The 21743-nt window shown below is 36.7% G+C and overlaps 1 protein-coding gene across 1 annotated transcript in view; it reads left to right on the top strand.

The window, feature by feature from the left end:
* LACE1 (lactation elevated 1) overlaps positions 1 to 21743 on the top strand; it is a 151617-nt gene that overhangs the window by 52979 nt on the left and 76895 nt on the right. Inside the window, exons 6-7 of the mRNA XM_006777243.2 lie at positions 569 to 668; positions 9201 to 9259. Coding sequence (XP_006777306.1) covers positions 569 to 668; positions 9201 to 9259 — 159 coding nt within the window. The remainder of the gene's footprint in view (positions 1 to 568; positions 669 to 9200; positions 9260 to 21743) is intronic.

Here is a 21743-nt window from a genome sequence, read left to right as displayed (position 1 = left end):
CATCTGTTGAATTGTTTTGTGCAACAATTGCACAATAGTATCTATGTCATATCATTCTATTTTCAACAGCAGCTGATTATGTCTCACTGGCTACTTGTCCTTATTTCTAAAGTTCCATGACCATTTAAAGGCACCTTTTGAGGGACCTTTGCCACAAAGGTACTAGAAATCTCCAACAGCTTGTGTATGTCTCTCTCTTTTTTATTTTTATTTTTTGGAGAAGGGGGCTGTGATGGAAGTAGGAAAAGGGAGTTGGTCATGTTAGTTCTAATTAATTAGACTTCGTAAATGTTTAGTACAATTATCTATGCTTTCCACCTGTAGTTCTATAAAAGAAGTTAATAAAGAGCCATTTGACAATTTGTGTAGAAATGATAGGCTTGCAAAATAGAAAAGTTAAAAGACTACTATACAGTTTTTCATGCTTTTAATTATCTACTCTTTTCTTCATGATGATAATTAGAATTTTTCTCTTGGAATTCACTTTCATCCTTAAAAAAAAAGTCTTTAGCAAATTTGTTAGAGCAGAAGTGAAATGAAAATAAAACAAATGTGCTGTTGTCCATAGGTCACTGACATTGCTGATGCCATGATTCTGAAACAGCTTTTTGAAAATCTGTTCAAAAATGGGGTCGTCGTTGTGGCAACATCCAACAGGCCACCAGAAGGTAAAAACAAAACATTGTGCTAATCTCATCCAATTAGATGGAAACTAACAAGCTTTTAAAAATCCATAATTTTGTACTTATTTTACTATGTGAATAAATCTGATGACTTTGCTTATCATTAGTTTCATAATTGACTTATTCTGAAAAACCAGTGAGTATTTTTATTTTGTTAATCCTCCCTTTAGGATATTTTTCCATTGATTTTTAGAGAGAGTGGCAGAGAGAGGGAAAGACAGAGAAATATGGATGTGAGAGAAACACATTGATTGGTTGCCTCCTGCACTTGCCCCAACAAGGGCCCGGGGCCGGCGAGGAGCCTGCATTCAAGGTACATGCCCTTGACTGGACTCGAACCTGGAACCCTTTGGTCTGCAGTGAGGCTCTATCCACTGAGCCAAGCTGGCTATGGCTCAGTATTTGTATTTGAAAAATGTTTATATTCCTTGCATGCTAAATCCAAGTGATCTGTTGTGTTTGATGCACCTGCTGCTTTTCTAAGAATTAGTTATGTCCTATGTGCATGTAAAAAAATGCAGTTCTTTTTAACTGCTTTTTATGGATCATAAAAGAAACTCAATGAAATGGAAGGCAAAATTCCTAATTAAATTTTAGGAAAAAAAATTGAAGTTCACTTGCATAAGTAGTTTCTAATACTTCATATATCATTTCTCAAAAAGCACTGGGGTTTACTAGGAAATTATTTAAGAAGTAAAATACAAACAATATTTAAATAAAAACAAGTTTAAAATCTTGTTTTATTTGGGTCACCATGTGGTCAGTTGAAGATCTAAGGAACCCCAAATAATATTTTATACATTCTTTTTATTTTATTTTATTTTTTTAAGCAAGGCAAATATCTTTACTCCTGCAGGAGGGTGTACACGCACAGGGTCTGGCAGCATGCACAGTGAGAGGGTGGTCTGCTTGGGCTTTTATGCCTGACACATGTCATCTGTCCCTCACTCTTGCGTGGTGAGGCTCACACTCTTGTGTGATTGGCTAATTTAAAGGAAAAAGGGTGCCAAGTCATGTGAGCCAAAATTATTTTATACACTAGAGGCCCAGTGCACGATTAAGGTCCCTAATGGCTGCCGGCTGGGACCTCTCTTCCCTTCTCCCAGCTGTCTGCCACTGCTGCCGGCTGGGGCGGGGCCAGCTGCAGGGAGAGGTCAAGGGTGGTTGGCTGGCGAGCCCCGCCCCCTGGTCAAACTCCCAGTTGAAGGGACAAATGCATATTAGGCTTTTATTATATAGGATTCTTAACGTTAACAGCTTTCTGCCTGGAATGGTTTTCTTCCAGATATCTGCAAGGCCAGGTTCTTACCTCCTTCAGGTCTTTGCTGAAAAGTTACTTTGCCAATAAGCCTAGACTTATCCCCTTATTTGAATCTACAATCCTCCCCTTTTTTCTGGTACTGCTTCTCCTTGTCTGCTCTACTTTTTTCCTGTAGCACTTAGGGACCCAGAGTATAATTTACTTATTATATTTATAGTTTATTGTCTGTCCCTTTTCAGGACACAAAAGCTTTTGTGAGGGCAGTGACTTATTTCTTCTGTTCACAGATGTATTGTAAGCACTTAAGCAGGCTATCGATGGATTTCAGCAAATAGCCTTAGAATGAGTTTTGAATGAATGCATGCTTTAAAAGGATCTCTTTGGCTACAGTACTGAGAATAGATTGTGGGGATGACGTTTCAAGGTTGGAAGTAAAGAGACTACTTAGGAGATGATTGCCACAATCCTGAGGGGGAAGATGGAGCAGGGCAGGTGGTGAGAGTGGCCAGATTCTGGATGTATTTTGTAGGCAGAGCCAAAAGGATTTACTGATGGAATGAATGGAGGGTCTGGAAAAAAATAAAAGAGGGAGGTGCGGATTAATGACTCAAGGGTTTGGCCCGAGCAACTGGAAGGATAAAATTGCTATTTACTGAGATAGTGAAGACTACAGGAGAAGCGGATTGGGGTAGGGAGGTGAAAGTGAGGGCTTCTATGATGGTGAGGCAGATGCATATGTGTTTGGATTTCAATGGAAATGTTTGGACTGGAAACATAAATGTGGATTCATCAGTACTAAAGGAAGCTGGAAACAGCAGCCAGTGAGGTGGGAGAACCCAGGGAGTGTCAAGCCAGGAAAGGGAAAGTGGTACAAAAAGGCGGGCTGATCACGTTTGTTAAAATGCTGCTAGGAGCGAGGAGGTGAATGTGAGGTGGAGAATTGACTATGGGAATTGATAATATGGAGTTTCTTAGCGAACCTGAAAAGAGCAATGTAATCATTTGTTGTTTTGTTTTAAATAAGCATGTCACATTGATGCCATATTAAATTTGTAGTCTGCTAAAACACCCATATCTTACTTTGTGAACTGCTGTTAAACTAGGTCTCTCCCCTCTGTATAGTTGATTTTCCTTCCTATTACATTTCATCTTATTAGTTTATCTGCATTGTTCCATTGAATTGAATTTATGTTGATAGCTTTTGAAATATGATTTTATCAAATTATATTTAGTTATTCCTACTAACTAAATATTATAAACTTGGTAATCACACTTCTACATCTTTAGCCATTAATTAAAATGTGTAAATAAGATAGAACCAAATTAAGACCCCTGTAGTATACCACTAGAGGCCTTTTAGGGAGATATCAATTAATTTTAGGGTGATATAAAGAAATAAACTAATTAATACTTTTGGAGTCAGTTATTCACACAATTATAGTTATAACTAATCTGTTATGCTACAAGAGAATTATGAATGATTTTGTCAGATCATTTGTTAAAATCCATATAAGGCCTGGCTTGCATGGCTCAGTGGTTGAGCATCAAACCAGGAGGTTACGGTTTGATTCCTGGTCAGGGCACATGCCTAGATTGCAGGCTCAATCCCTCATGCAGGAGGCAGCTGATCAGTGATTCTCTCCCTATCCCTTCCTTTCTGAAATTAAAAATATATATATTTAAAAATCCATATAAGATTATGTGTAGAATTCTTGTGATTTATTGTTGTAGGAATCCTATGAGCCAAGTTAGTGAGCTTTTAATATTAGATAACCTATCTAGGTAGGAGCCGGGTTGACTCTATTCTAGCTGAATTGTTTACCTAACAGTGTCATCAGAATTGCCTTTAGATATTCAGAGAGAAGCTATGTTAATAAATAACAGGGTACCAGAACAAGCTTGCTGCCCCTCTAGCCCCCCATCCCCATCAAAGAGTAATGAGAACAAAATTGCACTTGGCTCTCAGGCTTTTGTACTGTGGTAAAACGAGGAAGGACAACCACAAGGAGAGGTTATGGAGCACCCTGGAGCACAGAGTTTTGTAGGAACAGAGTTACAGGCGCACCAAGGCAGTGTGCAGAAATCCAAGGTGGAGGCACCCTTATGGAGACGACTGAAATTTCAAGATGCAGAATTGCAAAAATTGGTCATTAGCCACAAACTTAAAGAAAGTCATTGATATATATATAAAAGCCTAAGCGACTGGCCATGACATGCAATGATCACCTGGGGGCAGATGCTCAACACAGGAGCTGCTGAGCGACAGCAACTTTGCAGAGTGCCCTCTCGCACTCCGGGACCCCTTGGGGAATGTCAGACTGCTGGCTTCAGCCCGAATCCCACAGGCCAGGCTGAGGGACCCCCACCTGCCAGAGGGACTCCGCTCATTCTCCAGGCACCTTCCGAGCCCTAGCGCCACCCCAGGTGCTGCTGGCTGGGAAGGGACTGGGGGAGGTTGGCTCCAGGGTGTGTCCAGCCCATCTTGCTCAGTTCTACTCTGCTGGCCACTTTCTAATTAATTTCCTTTCAATGTGTACAAATCTGTGCACCGGGCCTGTAGTTTATAAATATAAACCATAGAAGAAACACTTGTTATACATTAATTTTTTTAGCCACAGCAGCCAAATGATCATCACAAATATCTGAATATTTTAATATAAAGATGGCATATCTTTATATATAAATAAATACATATTTACATATGAATATAATTTTAAATAATATATAAATAAGATGGCATATCTATATAAGTAATATATAGAGATAATTTTATGAGTGAAGAAATGAGACTCAGATTAAGTGTGGATGTAGGAAAAGGCAAAACTGTCAGATAAAGAATGGATCAGTGATTGTCAAGCTGGAGTGGGGAGGTGTTTGACTTCAAAGGGGTAACATAGGAGAATTTTTGGGGGTGATGGAACTGTTTTGCATCCAGTTGTGGTGGTGGCCTCGTGTTAAAACCAATGCAATTGCATACCCCCAAAACGTTAATTTTACTGTATATAAATAAAAACAAATCACGTGGATAGTGAGTGGAAGAACAGGGGCTTAACCTGGGTTTGTGACTCTGTTAACACATTGTTCGTTATCTTTCCTCCTTTTTGGTCATCACTGATTTTTGTTTTCCTTGTCCCAGATAGAGAGTGTCCCCTTTTCCAGCCATCAAAATGCAATTAACTTTTTTTTTTAGGTCACAGATTTTGATGTAGCGGCCCAGATACGTTGTTATTATTTTTAAATAACATTTACTTATTCTCAGAATGTTACAAGAGGCAGAGGAAGAGCCTTCCTGGCAGAGGGTTGAAGCAAAGCCCAGTAGCGGGAGAGAGCATGACTCACTGGAGAAACTGAAATGTAGCTGGTGTGGCTGGAGTGGGAGGAAGGCGGAGGGCGATGCAGTGAGGTACAGGATGCATCTGGCATAGTGGGAGCTAGACCACAGAAAGTACTCATAAGCACTTCGAATTTTATTCTAAGAGAAATGAGAAGCCATTGAAGTGCTTTAAGCAGAGACTGATGAGATTGGAGTTGGAAATATCACTCTGGTTATAGTGTGGAGATGGGTGATGGGATGGGGTGCAGTGATTGGTAGATTCAGGGAGACATTAGGCGGCTATTGCATACACTGGGCAGGAAATGGTGATAGCATAAGGCAGTGATTCTCAACTGGGGGGCTCTTTTGCCCACCAGGGCATATTTGACAATGTTTGAGACGTTCTTAGTTGTCACAAGTAGGCGAGGCAGGCAGTCGGTGCTGTTACTGGCATCCAGTAGGTGGAGGCCAGGAATTCTGCCAAAAATCCTATAATGTATGGGGCTTCCTCCCACAACAAAGAATTATCTAGCCAAAAATGTAAGTAGTGCCAAGGTTGAGAAACCCTGCTATAAGGTGACGTCAATGGATATGGAAGGGAGAGTTTTGAAGGATATTTAAGAGGTAAAATGGATAACACCTGGTTATAGGCCAGAGTTTTTTTAATGAGAAAAAAGGCAAATAATAGTATTGAAAACATGAAATGGAGAGACACACCATGTTCATGAACTGGAAAATTCAATTTCATGTAGATGTTGATTTTCCTCAAACTGATATATAGATTCAGTGGGTTCCAGTCAAATCTCAGAGGTTTATAACTGGTGGAACTTGACAAGCTGATTCTAAAATCTACTAGTATATGGAAGAGCAAGGACCAAGAATAGCTTAGGGAATCAAACACAGGGGGCTGATATAGTGGGACAAAATAGAAAAATAAATTGTGGTATATTCAAATGATCACTCTATATAGCTGCACACATTCATTTGGACAAATCTCAGAAACATAATACTGAGTGAAAAAGCAAGTCACAGAAGAATAATCGTGGGATAATTCCACTTATATAAAACTCAAAAACATGTAAAACCAATACAAACATGTAATAACATAACAAAGCAAAGCCAGGGAATGATGAAGACAATAGTGTTTTCTCTGCCAGGGAGGGGCAGAGCAGGGACATCAAAGGAAATGGTATCCATTTCTGAAGTGGGGAGGGGGGAGGGTGTTGTTTCTTTATATCTCCTATTTATTTATTTATTTTTAAAATATATTTTATTGATTTTTTACAGAGAGGAATGGAGAGAGATAGAGAGTTAGAAACATCGATGAGAGAGAAACATCGATCAGCTGCCTCCTGCACATCTCCTACTGGGGATGTGCCCGCAATCCAGGTACATGCCCTTGACTGGAATCGAACCTGGGACCCTTCAGTCCGCAAGCCGATGCTCTATCCACTGAGCCAAACCGGTATTGGCTCTGTATCTCCTATTTAATTAAAAACAAACAAAAAACAGGATATCTTGGAGGGTGAGTATTAAAGCAGAGGAGGAAACAGGAGTCTGCCAACGCTTATGTATAGCACCAAGTGCCAGGCACACCATGTTCCTAATGCAGTTAAAAATTAGTAATAGCCCGGTTGGCATGGCTTAGTAGTTGAGCATCAACCTATGAACCAGGGTTTGATTCCTGGTCAGGGCACTAGCCCAGGTTGTTGGCTCAATCCTCAGTGTGGGGCATGCAGGAGGCAGCTGACCAAAGATCCTGTCTCTAACATTCTAATATTAGAATGTTCAAGAATAATCCTATATTACTTAGATTCTATCAGGCAACAATGCTATGTGATCCTTCCTTAAGCCAGCATATCCATAGAGAATAAAAGACTGGATATCCTAGAAAGTTGGCTAACAATTATGCACACACACACACACACTACAGAGTAGGGTAGAAGGTTTATAGTTTTGAGTACATGAAACAGAGTTTATTCTTGTAATATTAATTATTAATTATTGTATTATTTTCCATATGAATGATTGCAGACCGAGTTTTGCCCCAACCTGTATAATTTATCATATTAATACTTCTAGGGGAAAAAAAAATCAGTGGTGTTCACCATAAAAGCTGAAAGAGCATTTGGCATAATTCAACACCTTTTAAAAAAAATACATATTTTTAAAATTGATTTCAGAGAGGAAGAGAGATATAGAAACATCAGTGATGAGAGAGAATCACTGATCAGCAGCCTTCTGCACGCCCCACACTGGGGATTAAGCCCACAACCTAGGCCTGTGCCCTGACTGGGAATCGAACCGTGACCTCCTGGTTCATAGGTCTATGCTAAACCCCTGAGCCATGCCGGCCAAGCAACACCTTTCTTGATAGAATCACACAAAATATAAATAGATGATAGTTTTTTAATATGATACCAAATATATGTGTATCAGCTCAAAAGTCAAAATGATGCTTAGTAGAAACACTGTGATATTTCTACTACAAGTGTGAACAAGCTAAGGATGCCAACTATTAGTTTTTAACATTGAATTACAGTAAAGTCAAAGATTATAGGAATAACTAGGTGATAGTGAGGGGAACCAAGAAAAAAACCACATGTTTTGACTACAGGGATTCACCAAGATTAGTCATACCACCCCTTTCTCAAGGTTATAAAAACAAACCACCAACCCTAATATGGGAACAATAAATAGGAAAGAGAAGTAAGAGAAAATTTCTGTTTTGTATTTTTTAAAAATCAGGAAAACATAGACTCTGTGATGTAGAAGATCTAAGCTGAGAGAAGACTAGAGATTCAGTGGGAAATCTTTTTTGCTAAGAAATCAGCTGAAATAAAAGGAAGCTAAGATAAGAAAAGAGATGAAATAAAAATCAGCATTAGAATAATTAAAGTGTAGAATTTAAAGAAAATTAAATTAGTGATATAGGGAAATAACTTGGGAAGCTCTGCCAGTGTGTAGAAATAGAATAAATAAAATGCTGAAAAAGGTAAATAAACCCCATGGAGGAGAAGTTTTAATGTAAACTTATTAAAAAGAAATGCTTGAGCTGGCCAGTGTGGTACAGTTGTTGAGCATCTACCTATGAACTACTAGGAGGTCACAGTTCTATTCCTGTCAGGGCACATCCCCAGTAGGGGGCCTGCAGGAGGCAGATGATCAATGATTTTCTCATCATTGATATTTCTATTATATCTGAAATCAATAAAAGATTATTATTATAGTTTAAAGCTAATTTGATTGAATGCCTTTTTTAAAAAAATATATATTTTATTGATTTTTTACAGAGAGGAAGAGAGAGGGAGAGGGATAGAGAGTTAGAAACATCAATGAGATAGAAACATCAATTCAGCTGCCTCTTGCACGCCTCCTACTGGGGCGCTGCCTGCAACCCAGGTACATGCCCTTGACCGGAATCGAACCTAGGACCCTTCCGTCCACAGGCTGATGCTCTATCCGCTGAGTCAAACCAGCTAGGGCGATTGAATGCCTTTTGATCTTTCTTTGATCGTTAATGTTTTTTTCTTATTAAGAATATAGTGAATTTTGTTTAGTACCAGAATAAAAATTAGTTTTGGTTATACTTTCCTTTTTTGTTCCTTTATTTATTTATTTATTTTTTATCAGTGGAAAGCTTTATTTGCCAGGCTAATATATAAGCTTAAATTATGATTTAGGCTAAGTAAAAAGCTAATACCTGCCTTAGCTGGTTTTGCTCAGTGGATAGAGCGTCGGCCTGCAGACTGAAGGGTCCTCAGTTTGATACTGGTCAAGGGCACATGCCTGGGTTAAGGGCTCAATCCCCAGAGGGTGGCATGCATGAAGCAGTTGATCAGTGATTCTTTCTCATCATTGATGTTTCTCTCTGTCTCTCTTCCCCTATCTTCCCCTCTGAAGTAAAAAAAGAAAAAAAGCCAATACTATTTTTTTCTTTCAGATCTCTATAAAAATGGACTACAAAGAGCTAACTTTGTACCATTCATAGCTGTCCTGAAGGTAAGGAAAATCACTTACTTGTGTTCACTGATTAATATCATGTTGGTTGATAATTGAAGGCTTTTAAAAGATTACTATGATGTGGCATTCAAGCACAATTCATTTTTATATTTTGGTAGTATTAGTCAAAGACACTAGAGGAGAAAATAATCTTTTTTATTTAGCATTCATTAATATGTACAGAGGAAAAATTACAAAATATAGTCTAAATTATTACCTATCTGAAACATTTGATGGTTTGTATTTTATAAATTTTAATTTGAAGTTTGCTCATAAATATTATAGTGGAATGTTTAAACTTATACATTGATTTCTGAAAAAATGATTCATTTTTCTGTTTCTTCAAGTTAACATGTTTTCCCAGCTATTAAAGTTGCTATTCTACAGTAACATTATTACAAAAATATTCTAATATATTTAAATGTGATTGCCCTTAAGTTACCATGAAATCATGTGAAGTTGAGGCACATAAATAATTGAAATATTTGTGTGTATCATCATGGCAAAGAGTTTAAAATAGTCTTCATTACAATATAATTAAAAATAAAATAACCTCTTTTTTCACTGTTAATATTAAGTATTTTTTACATGATTACTCAACAATTCCACATTTTTCCAATATTTATTAATAATCTACTATGTGCAAAGTGCAACATGAGGCATAAGGAAAAATATAATCATGAAATAGACTATGTTACTTTGCCTGCAAGTCATTTATAATCCAGTTGGGCATATAGTATATACACAAATACCTGTAACACAAAACAAAATGTAATAACTACCAAAAGAAGCATAATTATGTGCCAAAATATAATTCCCATAATTCTTAGGTACATAATTTTTCTCAGTCCATAATAACATATCTGAAGAAGGGATAAAGTTGTATTTATAAAACCCCACAAATCTAAAACCTCAAAAATTCTTACCAAGGAGGAGTAAAAACAGTTTATCTTCAAATATTCTAAAGATACAGTAAGACAATTTTTCTGAAATATACTTAAGTTGCAATTGTTGTTGGTGCCAAACTTTATTCCCTGTACTATACTAAGGAGACTTCAAACATCTGTTTCCTTAACCAATTTTAGTTTCCCAGAGGATTTTAATTTCTCTGCGATATTTATAGATGTAGAGAAAAATACTTTTTGAAAATTTTGCTGTTAGTAATTTTTCCCCTTTGTATTTATGTTCTGCATATGAGAAGGTAGATTTGCAGTATTTTTTTTCATGCCAGGAAATCCAAAGTGAAATTGTGTACAAAGATACCAAACTATAAACAGTGAAACTAAGAAAAATAGCTACTAAAAATAGTATCTTCATATAGCATGAAATACACAAAATATAAAGAGAATGTTCACAGAATGAAACAAGTTAAAAGGTTCTCAAGGAACTTAGTATCTGTACTGTTTTTTAACACCAAATATTTTTTGGCCAATAATTTGTCATATTTCAATATATAATAATAGCATTATTAATAGGTAACTAGCCGAAACCGGTTTGGCTCAGTGGATAGAGCGTCGGCTTGCAGACTGAAAGGTCCCAGGTTCGATTCCGGTCAAGGGCATGTACCTGGGTTGCGGGCACATCCTCAGTAGGGGATGTGCAGGAGGCAGCTGATTGATGTTCCTCTCTCATCGATGTTTCCAACTCTCTATCTCTCTCCCTTCCTCTCTGTAAAAAATCAATAAAATATATTAAAAAAAATAGGTAACTAAATTGGCCAGATTGAATTTAATTTTTACCTCTGTCCCACCTTTAATGTTTTTCTAAGAGGAAGAAAAACCAAGTAGATGAATAATTCAAATTTGGAATCAAACAAGAACTGAGATAGGTCCTGGCCAGGTATCTTAGTTGGTTAGATAGAGCATCGTCTAGATAAGCCAAAGTTGTGGGTTTGATCCCAGGTGAGGGCACATACAAGAATCAACCAATGAATGCATAATGAATGGAACAACAAATTAATGTTTCTCTCTCTCTCTCTTTCTCTTTCTCTTTTTCAAGTCAATTAATAATTTTTTTTTAAAAAGAACTGAGATAAATAATACACAATTTGAAATTGAACATGGACTGTAATTGTCAGAAAACTAAATACTGGGTTGGATGAGAAAAATTCAAAAGATTTTTTAAAAAATATATATTTTATTGATTTTTTTTATAGAGAGGAAGGGAGAGGGATAGAGAGTTAGAAATATCAATGAGAGAGAAACATTGATCAGCTGCCTCCTGCACGCCTCCACTGGGGAGAAGGGAGAGGGATAGAGAGTTAGAAATATCAATGAGAGAGAAACATTGATCAGCTGCCTCCTGCACGCCTCCCACTGGGGATGTGCCCCCAACCAAGGTACATCCCCTAGACCGGAATCAAACTCGGGACCCTTCAGTCCGTAGGCCTACACTCTATCCACTGAGCCAAACCGATTAGGGCAAAAGATTTTTTAAAAATATATTTTTATTGATTTCAGACAGGAAGGGAGGGGGAGAGAGAGATAGAAACATCAATGATGAGAGAGAATCATTGATGGGGTGCCTCCAGTACACCCCCCACGGGGGATCAAGCCTGCAACCCTGGCATGTGCCCTTGACCACATCGAACCTGGGACCCTTCAGTCCGCAGGCTGACTGCTCTATCCGCTGAGGCAAATTGGCTAGGACCAAAAGACTTTTCAAATGTAACAAAACATCATCTTGATGGTCATCCTGATGATATGTGCACTAGAGCTGGTTTTCCTGAGGCTTGGGGAGGCGGGGCAGTTTCTATTGTAAGGAAAGGTTGTAGCATATTAATTTAACTGACATTTTGCCTATTCATGTTAGTGTTACTCTTTCATTTTGGTCCATCTGAGAGAAGTGTATAACAGAAGTTAATCTTAAAACAAATAGAGAATCTTCTACACTAATAAAAGACAAAGATGCTAATTGACCATACCTTTGCTACACCCAAGCCACGCCCACCAGCCAATCAGAGCCACTATATGCAAATTAACCCAACTAAGATGGCGGCCAGCAGCCACAGAGCTGGAGCAAGCAGGAGGCTTGGTTGCCCCGGCGTTGGAAGAAGCCAAACTTCCCGCCTGCTCTGGCTGGCTGTGGCCTCCGCAAAAGGCAACCAAGTTTCAATTATAGAAGCTAAATAAATCCCAGATACCTGCTTCCAGCCAGCCTCCACTGGGAGCTTGGGTGGCTGGGGGCCATGGCCAGCCTGCAAACAGCCATCAGCCCCTCACCCAGGCTGGCCAGGCACCCCAGTGGGACCCCAATTCCTGAAGGGGGTGTGGCCAGCCTGAAAATGTCCCTCAGCCCCTCACCCAGGCTGGCCAGGCACCCTAGCGGGGACCCCCACCCCGAAGGGGATGTGGCCAGTGTGAAAACGGCCCTCAGCCCCTCACCCAGGTTGGCCAGGCACCCCAGCGGGACTCCCACCCTGATCCGGGACACCCTTCAGGGCAAACCAACTGGCTGCTCCCTGCTTGCAAGTGGACATCCCCCGAGGATGTCCCCCAATCCCCCGGGAAGCGGGCCTAAGCCAGCAGGTGGTCATTCCCCGAGGGATCCTAGACTGCAAGAGGGCACAGGCTGGGCTAGGGACCCTCCCGAGTGCACAAATTTTTGTGCACTGGGCCTCTAGTAATTTAATAAAAAGAGATTATAAATGAGAGAGAAATTTACTTTGGGAAATTACAATATAAAATCCATTTTTTCCTTTACATTTTCTTTTATAAACCAAGTGATGACAGGTTTGTAATTCACTATAAGAACTTGCAAGTTGTTTCTTGAAGTATTATTTTTTAACAATGTTTTATTGTGATAAAATATACACAACATTTACCATTTTAACCATTTTAAGTGTACAGTTCAGTGGCATTAAGTACATTCACATTGTTGTACAACCATCACCTATCTGCAGAACTTTTTTATTTTTCCAAACTGAAACTTTGTGCTCATTACGTAATCACTCCACATTCTCTCCTCCCCCAAATCCTGGTAACCACCATTCTACTGTCTGTCTCTATGAATTTGTCATTTCTAGGTACCCAGTATAAATGAAATCATGTAATATTTGTCCTTTTTTGTCTGGCTTAAATCACTTAGCATATGTCTTCAAGGTTTACTCATGCTATAGCAAGTGTCAGAATTTCATTCTTTCCTAAGGCTGAATAATGTTCCATTGTGTGTTTATACATTTTTGTTTATCCATTCATTTGTTGATGGACATTTTGATTGTTTCCATCTTTTAGCTATTGTGAGTACTGCTGCTGTGGACATTTAGTTAATGGTTGATAGAAGGGAGGAAACTTGGTGAACCAATAAGAGGGTGGTTTAGTATGAATTTCAAATAATTTGGTAATTAGAGAAATATAAGCTTTGTTAGGGTCAACTTTTTTAGAAATATCTCAAGAGTTATTTAAAAAGAGTAATATCTTAAAAGTATATTCATTGAATAATATACATTGAACACAACCTCATTATATTGTAAACATTATTTAAAATTATTGTGAAAGGAAAAGAGGGCCAATTGATATTTTGATCAGGATAGATTCTTAGGTTAATTTCAAGTAGCTACTATTATTGGCCTTCTTATTAATGGGTTGCCTGCCAAACATTGCTATTCCCATCTGATCAAGTTTTAGCAATCCATGATATTTTAGACAGGTATTTTATATTTGGGTAAAAGTCTATCTATTCCCTCTATCATTTTTTGTTTGATTCATTCCGTAATGAGTCCTGAAGGATGTTTTTCAAATGGACCACACTTTATCAAAAAGAAAAACATCATTAATTAGTTTAACAGTATGTACCAATCTAAAATAATTGCCCCATGAGAAATGTTCCTGTACAATATTGTATGTAGTATTTTTACCATACAGTGATAGATTCTGTTATCAGTAATGTAGCACTTTCACTCTATTTCATAGTAACATTTTAGCAAGCTATCTTTTTCTTAAGTTTTCAAGATTTCTGTTTAAAATTAAATTAGTTAGGTGATTAATAGATTACTGAAATGATAGCAATAAGCTGGTCAAAAGTAACTGACAAGGCATTCTACAGTATAATTTTCTCTCCGATGAATGCCATTTAGATAATGAAATTAGGGGAAAATAGGATACTAGTATTAACTCTTATAAATATGAATTTTCTTCTTATTGATAAAGTGTGGTCCATTTGAAAAACATCATCTGATGTGGTTTAACATCTATTGGGTTTAAATATGCAACAGATAAAAATACTTTATAATCTAAGGCAGTAACAATTATGTTAGGATTATTATTACTTTTATAATATTTGCTTAATGTTCAAGTTATTACTTCACTTCTTCTACTTGGTTGTTAAGGTTTTTCAATTGTTATACATCCGTTCTCTAAAACTTAAAAAGCCATGTATTAGCCTTTGTGTTTTTGTTTCCTCGGGGATTTTTTTCGAAGGAATGTTATACATATAGTGAACTCTGAGACTATTCCCATGGTGTGATCTCTAGTTATAAACTTTAGAAACATTGTTTATAACCCTTAGATAAAATGCTTCAGTGTTCAGCATTTGTCCAGCCACCTGCACTTGCTAAATGTGTATTTGCCATTTTTTCCTGAAGCAATTTTCATTTCATTGGTGAAATTGATTTGTCAGTTTGTTCGTTATAACTTTCAATACTAGAGCTTTCACAGGGCTAAATAATCAGAATCAGTCTTTGAGGTCAGTGTCAGCCCCATTGACCTCCACTGTGTTGTCACCTGAGGCAGCCTAGCAAGGATTAACCCTTGTTAGTGTGATAATGTCTTTACTTACGTGTTGGCTTTTTAATACCTAAGATTGAAAGAAGTAAAAGACAGAACGAAAGTAGTAGACTGAATTCCTGAATTGAAAAGGCTTGTGGCTTTCCCCCACAAACCACTAAATTGTTCATTTGAATTATAGTAATTAATATTTTAAAATATAAAAATGAGTATTTTTCTTAGAAAACATTCCTATAGTTACCAAATTTTAGGCTAAATAAATTAAAGAATATATTGTCATAAACTAGTCCATTTCATCCATGTTTAAAAAAATATATTTAAGAAAATCAGCTATAGTAACAGGCATCAAACTTTGTGATGGTATTTTTGTACTGTGTCCTTGAAATTACTAAATATCTAGAATAAAAATTTTTGTGATTTGGATTTAAAATGCAATTCTTGTTTTCTTCATCCAGGAATGTGCACCTAGTATTAGTCAGGGCTTTTCTATGGAAAAGTAATTTAATATTTCTCATGAAATATATAAACTATAATCTGTATTTGTATAATTACATGTACAATATATAATTATATATTTATATCAAACTGGAATATAGCAAGCTATTGCTTATATGTAAAATATATAGTGTTTAGGTCTTGAATTCTTTTCCCTTAGAATCATAGGTATTTTGGGTTAAATTATAAGAAATCAATTCTCTAATGACAAAAGTTGATTAAAGGAAGTGTGTCTTAAATATGAGTTAGTTATTTGTTTGACTCATGAAATAAATTAGTTTAATTACACGTGGCAATTTCCTTGGCTAGTGATGTAATGTGAAATAAAATTCTCCTTTTCCCCTCCCTGAAAACTCAAGCCAATTAATAGAACTTTTAAGCTCTTTGTCATAGGCCACCATGAAGGTCTGCAGAGAAGAACTTTAATCCAATAAACATTTCACTTAGATCATGAAAAGAAAGCATGAGGAGACGCTCCCGTGTGAGAGGGTGTTACTATGATTCCAGCCATGAAGAGATGTGAAGAATTTGCCAAAGTAACAAAGAGGTCCTCATATTTAAAGCACAAATGTGTCAAAACTAACAGAATAATTATTTAATTTGCTTGAACTCTATATTGAGAAAACTCTAAAAAGCCACAACTGTTTTCTTCAAAGCCTTCCCTGTTGGGCTGGATGGACAGGGCAAAGGGAGGTTGTGAGAAATCCAGATAGCAAATAACACTGGCCGAAGCTGGTCAGAAAAGGGAATAGATAATTAGACATAATTAGCGTGTATGAATTGTTGTCTCTCTGCCCTTAGCTTGAATAAATTTTGAAGAAAAAACTCTAGTAGTGAAAATCCTTTGATGTAGGAAGAGTCATTGTGGCTTGGCAGCATAAAGGCAGTGTTTTATACTTCTTACATAATGGCTGTGGTACAGAAAGAGTGAATGGACTCTGCACCCCCCTGTCTGCTTTATAGCAAGGACTTTTGGATTCTCTTGAAACAAAATGCATCACAAGTTTTCAGTGTTTAGTAATGAGGTAGCGGACCTCATCAGTGCTCAGGGGAAGCCATCTTTAGCTTTTGTTTAAATCTTAATCACGGTTTTTTTCTTTCTGGGAAATCTGTTTTCTTAAATCAACACTTCTTTTCCTTTTTTTTTTTGGCACCTCCAATAAGAGGAAGGGATGATGATCATGAAAGCTAAAGAGTTAAACAAAAATTATCACAGAAAAGACACATATTTTTGTGCTTTTAATCCCAGATGAAAAAGATGCTTGCTATATTTCTTTTTGTTTCAGGTCAGTAACATCCTAGGAAGGTTATTGTATAATAAAATGTGTAAGAAAACATAAAAGGAATGATTTTTATATTGGTTTTTGAAAGAACTTGTTTTCAAATTGAAATTGCACATAGTAAATATGTTCCTATCTCTCTGTGGTTAAGTTTTTAAATGGAAATCACTTTGCTTAAAGATGTTATTCAGTAGATTTGCCATAAACTTCACTTATTTGAGAGACATAGTAAAAATACAGGTTTGGGAACCTAGGTCTGTGTGGATGCTCTGTACTACTGGAAGACAAGAACTATTTCTTGAGAAAGCATTGTATTTATTTTGAAATTTTCTAAGACCTGAAACAATAAATCACCTAAAATGCAGATCAATTTATTCTGATAATTGAATTATGTTCACTTTGACTAAAACATTTTAAAAAAGAGGATTATCTATTTCAAAGCTCTAAAGTAAATTATGTATTGGGGGAGGGGCTAAAACAGTTTATATATTATCTGTAAGTAAGTTTTATATTTTTGATAAATTGTCTTCCATCAGCTATTTTGGAATTATATATTTTTAAAAATATACCCTTCACATACTTAAGTGCTCAGATTTTCTTCTAATTAATATTCTTGACATATTTTAATAATAAGACTGCAGTAGTTATCAGTGATCCATTCCTTAATGTATAATCTATGAATCTATTTTTGTTAAGTGTTGCTGTGCTTTAGTGTATTTTTATTCTGACGTTTGATTCTGGTTAGACTTCTTTCAAGCCACAATGCTCTGAGATGCTTTTGGCTACTTAACCCATTTTGCGTATTGTGCCATTTGTGGAATAAAGTAGCCTTTTATTCTTGAAGTTGATTTGAACTCTGAAAGGCAACACCTGAACATCTCACAAAACCGGATAATTATGGCTGATTGTGTTTTTCAGGTATAGGTCACAGGAAATTCATTTGGGGTAAAGTATGTACAAAGCTAAGAAATATGCAGATTTTCTGTTGTAGGATTGTGTAAAAATTATTTACAGTTAATACTTGCATAAAGGTTAGAAAGGTTGATGAAGTGATATTTAGTTTTGCTTTACTATTCACTGCATGTCAGAATGTAATTATGACTGATTCATGAAACTGTCTTAGAAACGAACCATCTTTATTAAAATGCTGATCAAGATAAGAGCTGACAGTAATAAAGAATAGAACATTTTAGTCTTATTGCTTTTGAATGATTGCTAATTACCCCAGAGGTCATGTATAGTGCTTGGTAGGATTCATTGACATTACTTTAGTCTCCTGTTTCAACAACATCTGAGCATGAAGACACAAACTCTGTGCACATTGAACAATAGTTTGACTAAGTTTTTGAGGCCTCAAGACATCCAAGAAATCTTTTCTGTTATAGTGAACTTAACGTTTCTCTCTCCCTCAAAATTATTGTATATTAGGGGTTCTTACTACAAGATTCTTTCCTATTGACCGTCTACACTTCCCCCATTATTTTTTAAATGGACTTCAGAGAGAAACAGGGAGAGGGAGAGATGGAAACATCAACGATGAAAGAGAATTATCGATTGGCTGCCTCCTGCATGCTCCCTACTGGGGATCAAGCCTGCAACCTGGCATGTGCCCTGACAAGGAATGGAACCGTGAAGTCCTGGTTCATGGGTCAACGCTCAACCACTGAGCAACACCAGCTAGGCTATACTTCCCATTTTTAAGTTGGTGTTAAATAGTAAACATAGGTTGTTAAAACAATGCCCTCTTCAAATAAATATACACACAAACATAAGATTAACAAGAACTTTGTTATGACTTTTGTTTTCTTTATTTGGATGTATTACTGCCATCACGGGTTTAATAATCATGTTTATTATTTTGTTTTGCTTCAACTAGAATGAAGTGGGAATTTTCTTGGGAAAACTGGACAAGGCTTAGAAGGGAGAAGAGGAGGGCAGAAAAACAAAGCTAAAATGGTTTCAGTGTATGTGGGAGAAGTTACCTGACATGAAACCAAATAAGTTATGAATAGTGAGAGTGAAATATAGACCAAGGAATTTGTAGCAACTCTTTTTGAGGGAATAAAGGTAGTAAGAAAGGTTCTGGACTCTAAGTTATAACCAGAGGTTAGGAGTGCCTGTTTAACAATGAGGAATGTCCTCATTGTATGTGGAAGGCAGAATGCAAACAGAGGGTTATACATCTTAGACATTTCATAATTTGGGGAGTGCCTGGAAATAAGGACAATCATTCAAACTCTTTAACAACTGGTGCAGCTTTGACAGAACAATTAGATGCTGAACTGTGAATAGTCAGTCATGCCGTGCTGGTGTGTGCTAGTGAGCACTAGCTTTGCCTGTAGTGTAGATGAAAGTGTATGTGTGTGTTTACTCACAGGATGTCAGACTTTGAAAGAGCCTTAGAAACGTTCATCCCACCTTCTTGTTGTAGAGTGGAGACAATTGAGGCTCATGCCTAAGATAATCTTGCCTAAGATCATCCAGCTATGGCAGAACCAGGTCTAGAACCCAGATTTCCTGCTTTTTATTGAGAGTTCTTTCTACCAAACCATGTTGTACAATGTGTGTGTGTGTGAGTGTGTGTGTGTGCGTGCACACATGTGTGCATTTTAATATTGCATAGTCATTGTATTTATATGTTATTATTTTACTGGTTTTGGGTAGAATTAATTATGTTTTCAATTGCTCTTATCAATAAGGAACTCTTTATCTTTCTTTAAGGTATAACCTATCTTATTAATATAGCTTTAGTCATACACAATGATAAGTTAAATGTAGTGATATCCAAATCTTGTTTTAGCTAATAGCTTAGAATTTTCTCTTTAGATCTTTGGGGATAAGAATAAGTTGCAAGATATACTGAATTCATCTTCGTTCTCTTCCTCTTTTCATCTTCAGATAAAAGTGCTAATGAACAGTGAAATGACAAAAAGTTGAGCAAATACAATGATGAAAGAGCATAACCAGAGTTTAGGATATTTATAAATGCTCTCCTGGATACTGAAAGTCTTAATAACAAAGTCTCTGAAACTAGACTTTATTTTTTAAGCTAAATATTTTATTGAGATTTAGTTTTTCTTTATTATTCCAGCAGTTGTGATTATAGTGTAAATGAATCACATGCATTATAGACTTTGTGTATTTATAGTATGGTTATACTTTTTTTAGATTGCAAAGTTATTGTTTACCTCTGCTTATTTGTGTAGAAGAAGGAAAAATCTTGTGGATAAATTTACTGGATTTTGAAAACAATAGATATTGTAAAGCTGCATATATGGTGGGAAGTTCCTGTTAGTCTGGAGATGAATTCACAGTTCCTTTTGTGGGAAAAAATGAAAGCTTACAGGAGCTGCAGTTATGCATTTGGCGGCATAGTTATAAACAAGATTATTTTTAAAAAATCAAATTAGCCTTTATCAAACTTAAAAAATTTTGCTGTTCAGAGGACACCAGTAAGAAACTACAAATACAAGTCACAAACAGAGGAGAAATATCTTGCAGAACTTTCCTCTCACAAAGGACTTGTATTCAAATTACATAAAGAGTTCTTACAACTCAATAATAAAATGACCCCTCGAAAAAATGAAAAACGAACAAATATGAACTGACACTTCACAAAAGAAATACACAAATGGGCTAATAAGCACATGTATAGATGCTTAACACATCACTCATCAGGGAAATGCAAATTATCCTTCAGAAATAAAATTATCCCCAGGTAAACAAAAACTGAGGAAGTTTATCATTACTAAATTTGCCTCTCAAGAAATGTTGAAAAAAATTCTTTAAACTGAAATGAAAAATGCCATGTGATATCATTTATATGTGGAATCTAAAAAAACTGAACTCATAGAAAGCTGGAAAAGTATATTTTCAAATATTTTCTGCACATTTATATATACATCTGTCTATGTGCATAAACATGTAGTGATGTCATCAACTAATGGGGTAATAGTTTCATTTTGAATTGTGCGTTTAGCTTTTGGAGATACCCTAGAGACCTTTTGATATTAGATATAACTCTCATTTTTAAAAATGGCTGCTTTCTATTTCACAGTATGGCTGCACTATCATTTTTAAAAAAATACATTTTATTAATTTTTTACAGAGAGGAAGGGAGAGGGATAGAATTAGAAACATCGATGAGAGAGAAACATTGATCAGCTGCCTCCTACACAACCCCCACTGGGGATGTGCCCACAACCCAGGTACATGCCCTTGATTGGAATCAAACCTGGGACCTTTCAGTCCGCAGGCCAACGCTGTCCACTGAGCCAAACCGGTTAGGGCTGCACTATCATTTTTAATATATATATATATGTTTTATTGATTTCAGAGAGGAAGGGAGAGGGAGAGATAGAAATATCAATGACGAGAGAGAATCCTTGATCGGCTGCCTTCTACAACCCCTGACTGGGAATCGAACTGCAACCTCCCAGTTCATAGATCAACACTCAACCACTGAGCCACACTGGCCAGACTGCACTATCATTTTTAAACTATTTCTGTATACTTAGGTTAATTCTAGTTTTTACTTTTTAAATAATGCTTTAAAAAACCTACTTACAAATGGTTTTTTAGTCACATGAGTCAATATTTCTGTAAGATTTTTAGAAATGGAATTTCTTTTTTATTAATTTTGTTTTATTGCTTAAAGTATTACAAAGAGTATTACATATGTCTCCTTTTTCTTTCTCGCCTTGACATTCCCCAGGGCTCCCCTACCCTCCAGTGTCTTATGTCCACTGGTTATGCTTATATGCATGCATACAAGTCCTTTGGTTGATCTCTTCCCCCGTCTCTCTTGCCCCACCACCCGCAACCCTCTCTCGCCTTCCCACTGCAGTTTGACAATCTGTTTGAGGCAGCTCTTATTAAATGTTATGTTTGGTGGATGTCACTTGGATTGGGTATCTTGCATGTGATATTCCTGGAGATCTATCTATACAGATTATCAACAACTTTGAATCATCCCTGAAAGACAGT

This window comes from Myotis davidii, unplaced genomic scaffold (assembly GCF_000327345.1).
Source record: "Myotis davidii unplaced genomic scaffold, ASM32734v1 scaffold68, whole genome shotgun sequence".
In the NCBI taxonomy this organism is placed as follows: Eukaryota; Metazoa; Chordata; class Mammalia; order Chiroptera; family Vespertilionidae; genus Myotis; species Myotis davidii.
Note: the sequence above shows the minus strand (reverse complement) of the source record. Positions and strands in the feature narration are given on the sequence as shown.